The sequence below is a fragment of the Gavialis gangeticus genome, unplaced genomic scaffold (assembly GCF_001723915.1).
Source record: "Gavialis gangeticus isolate Ggan-Ray unplaced genomic scaffold, GavGan_comp1, whole genome shotgun sequence".
In the NCBI taxonomy this organism is placed as follows: Eukaryota; Metazoa; Chordata; order Crocodylia; family Gavialidae; genus Gavialis; species Gavialis gangeticus.
In genome coordinates, this window is record NW_017729022.1 from 125447030 (window position 1) to 125453230 (window position 6201).

Sequence of the window (6201 nt, forward strand, 5' to 3'; positions counted from 1 at the left end):
GGTGTGTGTGTGTGCGTGTGTGTGTGTGTGTGTGTGTGTGTGTGTGTGTGTGTGTGTGTGTGTGTGTAAAAGAAGCAAAGATATACCTTACAGGTCATTGTACCGTGAAATCTGCATACTGTTCCATAGGATCTAATAATAAGGGAGTCTAGGAACATACATTATCTGCTTGCCCTGTCACAGGCTTGCTGATCTGAAACCTTGACAGCCAACTTCTACTCTTGACAAATGGTAACATGCTCAGCATTTGAGCAAACTTCTTTGACAATAGCAACTGATGATGTAGGTTCACATCCTTCATATGAATCTCATTTTCACAGTTGGCTATAGAAAAGTCACATTCATTGGTAAAATCTGCTTTGTTGATTTATTTCATTCAAGCACCACTCAGTAGAAAAGGAAGTGGCTCAGGTTGGATGTTACAGCCAAATGCTACCAGTCATATCACTTAGTGTGCAATCAAACAAAAAACAGACATTTTTCTTCCATGGTTGCCTTGCTTTGTCTGTCCCCTTAAGGCATGAATTTGGCCACAGTTGAGATCTCATCTTGGAGACTTAAGAACTTCTTAGTGTCCATCCAGGGAGTCAGCATAGCTTGGGTTGATGTGGATACACTTGTGAAGCACGCTCCTTTGGTGCACTTTCTCTCTCTCTGTGTACACGCACATATATACTTTGATATACATACGCTGATGTGTGATCTCATTATTTGTGCCTGGCTGTATTCATAAACATATTTTTGCGAATTTGGTTTGGGTGAAGACGGGTAGAGGAGTTCTATGTCTGATATCCTTTTCCATATTTTTAAAAACCTATTCTTAGGATTGACAGCGCCTGTTAGGATGTGCTTCAGGGAAGATCTATAGGGTGAAATCTTGACCCTAGTGAAGTTGGTGGGAGTTTTGTCACTGATTTCAGTAGACCCAAAGTTCTATTGAATAGAACTAAGGTTTCATTTATAGTCTCTGGATGCTGGAGACACTCCTCCTTCATCTTTGTGACTCACAGTACACCCAATGTGTTCATACAGCCTTCTAAATAATGTGTATTACAAGGCATAATTTCTTCTTTCTGAAGCAAGTTGCTGAGACCTTGTCTATATTCACACTGGCACCACTTTATCTAAAAGGACGATTTTAAATGGGTTCAGTTACGCTGGTGTAACAGCCTTAGTGGACACTCTCAATTAGAGTTCAAATTGTTTTACATTGATTTACCTTAAGCCAATTTCTGAGGAAACATAGCATCACCAAGATAAGGCAGATTTAAATCCAATTAAGAGTGTCCATGTAGACTGGCTGAACTGTATCATTCTCTAAACCAATTTAAATTGCTGTTATTTTGAAGATAGACAAGGCCTAACATGATAGCATGCTTGATATGTCTCTATATTTAATTTTAAAAGATTGTGTCTTCAGGAAAGAAAATCAGTAAAAAGAAATACCTGACAGTAGTCAGAAAGTTACGGTTTTTAAAAAAGTATCTAAGTATATTTGCTCTTCACTTTAACTTACTAGGAAAAGGCATTAAAAATTTTGCTACTGTTGCTTTACATTAAGGTTATAACACCAACATTAAATGTGGTGTCCCTACGCAAAAGTTGCTGTCTATTCTGATTTAACATTTAAAAAACATTGTTTGGCGTTTGCATGCTTAAAAGTAGCACAACTTTTCTGTTTTACAGGCACAAAAATCACAAATCCAATGCATGCAAATGGATCAACTTCAGTGACCCAGCTCAGGATACAAAGTCGAACACAAAGCAACCAAGCAAAACAGAAAACCCTTGACTCACACTAATGCAAGTCCCTACCCCATGTTAGATATTCTCTGTGTAGGTATATGTATCTACAAAAAGTGCATTAGCTCTAAAAAATGTGGAGGAATCTACTTTGGCAGGGCAAAAGCAATCTTTTCAGCATCTTAGTACCTCATGTCATAACATTTTGGCATCTACCCATTGCCAAGGAACAGCCAACCACATGCCAAATGGAGTTGAAACTAACATGGGATCAGATATTTGATGACAGCCTAAACAAAGTCAGAGCAAGACAGAGCTGCAATGAAATGCTCTCTACTACAGAAAAGGTTCTTTAAAGCTCTCTTTGAAAAGTTCATAAACAGCTATGATTATCTGGAAGGAAATTTAGACTAAAAGCCGAGAATACTCACTGAATTGGGATGTGCATTGATATGATCTTGTTGATTTATGTCTTAGGGAGATCATCCAGGAGAAGTGACCCAAGCATAAATTTGGCACAGAAAAATGCTTACAGTTTTGCCCTGGAGATTTTTCCATGGACTTTAATTAAGCCAAAGAGTCTGAAAGGCTCTGTCTCTTAAAATCAAGTGAGACTATATACTTAACTGGTACATTATTCCAAATCAAGGACATACGAGCTGATTTGGTTCCAGATCATAAGCACATCTCACTTAAATGGTTGCCACAAAAAAGTGTTCTATCACATCTTGTATGGTGCAACTAGGAGCAGGCCGGTATAGTGAAGTTACCTCTTTGCTTACACTTGGAACAAGTAACTTGCAGTATATGCTTGCAAAACGCACAGATTTCAAAACAAAGTATTTCAGGTTACACACACAATGCAAAGCTATGATACTACAGTCTTTAATGCACGCCAATAGGAAAAGTTCCTAAAAAAATAGTCATGCAGTTTTTGTGCCATGGGAAAGATAATGGCTATTTCGTAGAAATAGATCCAACTGGCTCCATTGGAGCAGCCGTATAAATACGGTATTCAAAATAGAAGTAATAATAGGTCCTGCTGTGCAACATCTTTTATTTTCAAATATTGTTCCTTCTGTAAGCAAAGAAACATACAGTTTAGGGGCTATGGTATCTTGTTATAAGGTTATAACTGTGTGCTGAAGAGTGAATTTTATTGAAGTGCATTGCATCATGCTAATAATGTTCAATTTATAGAATTTCTTTAGATGTTTTAGTTCTTCTTGTTATAACAATTAACAAAAACAATGCTAAGAATGGACAATGGGGATTGCTAGTTTAATGGGATTGTAATATAGTGTAGAATGATGTTCTGACAAGAGGCTGCATAGCTAAACAGGTGCGATCACAATTATATTCCTGAAGAAAAAAGGACAATGTGCATGTAAAAACTAACCTCCCTCTTTGCCTTACCCTATAACCACACTGTTCCTTGCCTTCACACCTGCTTCCTGCCAGGGACCCACCAGGATGCTTTTTTACATAGGATTTTACAGAGCACCTGCTTTTGGCTGGGCTCATCAGATGAACAGGAACAGTGCAATGGCTGTCAATGGTTTTCACTTGTTCCATGTAGGAAGGACAGAAAGTAACATGCCATGCTGAATAGAGATTGCCAGTTGGAAACCTTTATTTTATATTATTTGTCCAAAGAAAATGAATCTTAAATAATTAACTGCAGAAGTGTGACTGGTTTTCATTCTGTGAACCACTTTTTTCTGCTATGGTTTAGATTTCTTTTTTGCTTTATGGCTTCTAGCGTACTTCCTAGCAATATTTGCTGTTGGTTGTACCATAGACATACACATTCACCTATCTGGTAATATCTTATTATGTTCATAGTAGAATGTATGCAAGGAAGAGGAAAAACCATACCAAATGGACTGGAAGCAATCAGCATGTAAATAAAACAGCCAGCACTGGTAGGAATCCACAGTTTCAAGACAGACAAATGTGGTAATGGAATCTGTCTGCATATTAATGTAGCATCATACAAAACCTAGCAGGGATATTAGAACAATGAATGGCTAAACTTTTGCAATAACAGATCTGTAAGTGAGTCTGCCTTAAAGATAGCCTATATTTGAACAGTTCCATCTCCCTCTCTTTCCCTCTCTCTCTCTCTCCACCTCCTCCTCTTCCTCCTCCTCCTCTGGTAAGAGGTGGAATAAATCCACAATGATTTGATATCAGACAAGCTCAACAGTGAAAAGAAGGAAAAAGAAAAAAGAAAAATATCTGGCCAGGTCCAGTGTATTTTTTAGAGTGGCAAATTATGACTTCAGTAACAATGTCTGTGCAAAATATGCCTCTTTCCTTTTACAGAAACCAGTGTCTAGTACTCTTTTTGAAAATTTCTGACATGTGCTTATGTCCCTCTCAAAATGAGCAAGACATAAAACTACAGAACCCGCTCCCAAAAATACAAGCAGTCAGATGATCTTCTGAAGCATCTGACCTGGCATTTCAACGGATAGATAATTAAAACCAGGACACCCACCTTGATAGCCCTCCTGGGCTGGCAGTCCTAAACTATTGCTTGGAAATCCTATAAGTAACCTAGCAATAAAATTCTTGACATTAATAATGAAAACAGTAGCAGTGTTTACCCTTTGAATCCATGTTCATCTCGCATTCCTCATAACACCTTTAGGAGAGTCATTGTTTATGGCAGCAAGTCATTATCCATTGCTTCACCAATCATCCCCTTTAATAAGCAGGAAATCCACTCCTATGCCAAGTACCTTGAATTGAGTTCCCATAACACACTGCTCTCATGACCTTTGGATCATTACATGAAACCCAGCACTCAGAAGGAGAAGCTGCATGAGAGGCTTTTGATCTCTGAAAAAAAAATACCCCCAAATTCCCACAATTCTCCTTGAAAAACACCCCGTATACAATGTACCCTCTTCTTCTGTATTCTAGCAATAGTCTTAAGTCATAAATTAGATTAGTCTTCCATCAAATAACTTAAAAAAGAAGGAATTGTAGCAGACCAGTTTTGCCTGGCTCAATGCCAGTTAGCAGCCAGTTCTTTTAGAATCCCAGTCACTGTTCAAAAACTGAGCTTGGAAATCACATGAATGCTGAAAAAAAAATCTTCACATCGATGCAGGATTTTTCCAGGTTTTGGGGCTGGGGAATGGGAAAACTGAGGCGGGGAGAAGAGTCCTATGAACAGTGAGTAGGATCTACTTCACGACCGTGAGGCGCACCACATTCTGGAGATGCCAGCCGTGTTTTATATTGCACAGGTAAGAAGGAAGTCCCCCCTCGAAAGTCTGCCACCTGGATCAGTGATCTCTGCACATTGGCAAGTTCACAAACGTGAAAACGTTGAATTCTGTCATGATGGAGAAACAGAGGAAGATGCCATATAGGAAAAGGCACACACACCCCAGCTTTTTATCCAACTTCCATTTGTTCATGTGGACACCAAACACCTATAAGAGACATGGTGATTTGCTTAAAGGAAGCAACATGGTAAACAACATTGGACATTGGTGGCAAACACCTTCTCCATCACATAAGCATGTAGCTTACTTTCTGCTTCTGCTGTGTGCTGCTGATGCAAAGTTCTGTTCTCAGCTGAAATGATCATATTATGAGAGATCATAGCAGACAGAGGCAGAACCATGGCTTGGGAAAATGGGTATAGCTCCATAAAAGTCACTCTGACTGTGCTGATTTTCCTTACCTAAGAATCTGGCCAAGCAACCCAATATTTTCATAGTCTGGCAGGTTCAATTCCATTTAAGTTGATGAGGTAGTCTATATCATTAAATCCCCAAAGACCAGATTCCTTCCTGCATGCATGAAATGGCTCATGTGTATATCTGTCTCCCTACACAGATTCAGACGCCTCTGCATGTGCTTTAAAGCCAGCCTAATGGCTAGTCAGTGAAAATGTCAATTCAGCAACCGCACGAACCCTTTGGCTGCATCCAGATGTGCAGGGCTGTGTGCTTGCAGTGGCAAAAATAGTAGTGGCACACATTTGTGCTGTAGCGCACACCCCACACATGCACTTTGGCGAGGGACAAATTGTCCCACTTCCGGCAAACTGACCTTGCCTGGTTCTTCCTGGCTCCCAGAGTGCTGGAGGAGCTGGGTCACAACTGCAGGAGTGGAGATGCTCTGGCCAGGAGCCAGAGCATCTCCCGGGAGAACCAAGCCTTCCTGTGTTGTGGCATACACTCCTGTTCCATGTGCTATGCCACATTTTTTTCCCAGTGCTTTTTTTTTTTCCCTACCAGGATTTTCAGTACATTTTAACATGCTCTGCACACGCCTTGTGGCACCACAAAGAGGTTTGCAGTACCACAAACTGTGTGTGTCTGAACACAGCTTTTGGGGTCAATGGTTGGTGCAATTCCTACAATTGTGGTGGAACACACAGGATTCATCCTCCTTCAACTGGCTCCAGGACGGGGGGGGGGGGGGGGAACAGGG

General features: G+C 40.1%; 1 protein-coding gene across 3 annotated transcripts in view; it reads right to left on the minus strand.

Annotated features, from left to right (window-relative positions):
* Positions 1–348: 348 nt before the first annotated feature.
* The window catches only part of SLC24A3 (solute carrier family 24 member 3), a 537093-nt gene continuing 531240 nt past the window's right edge, over positions 349–6201 (minus strand). For 2 of the 3 annotated variants that reach the window (XM_019516134.1, XM_019516133.1), the window contains exon 17: positions 349–5192. In XM_019516134.1, coding sequence (XP_019371679.1) covers positions 5043–5192 — 150 coding nt within the window. In that variant the 3' untranslated portion in view covers positions 349–5042. The remainder of the gene's footprint in view (positions 5193–6201) is intronic. The other variant, XR_002097013.1, reaches the window with a different exon arrangement.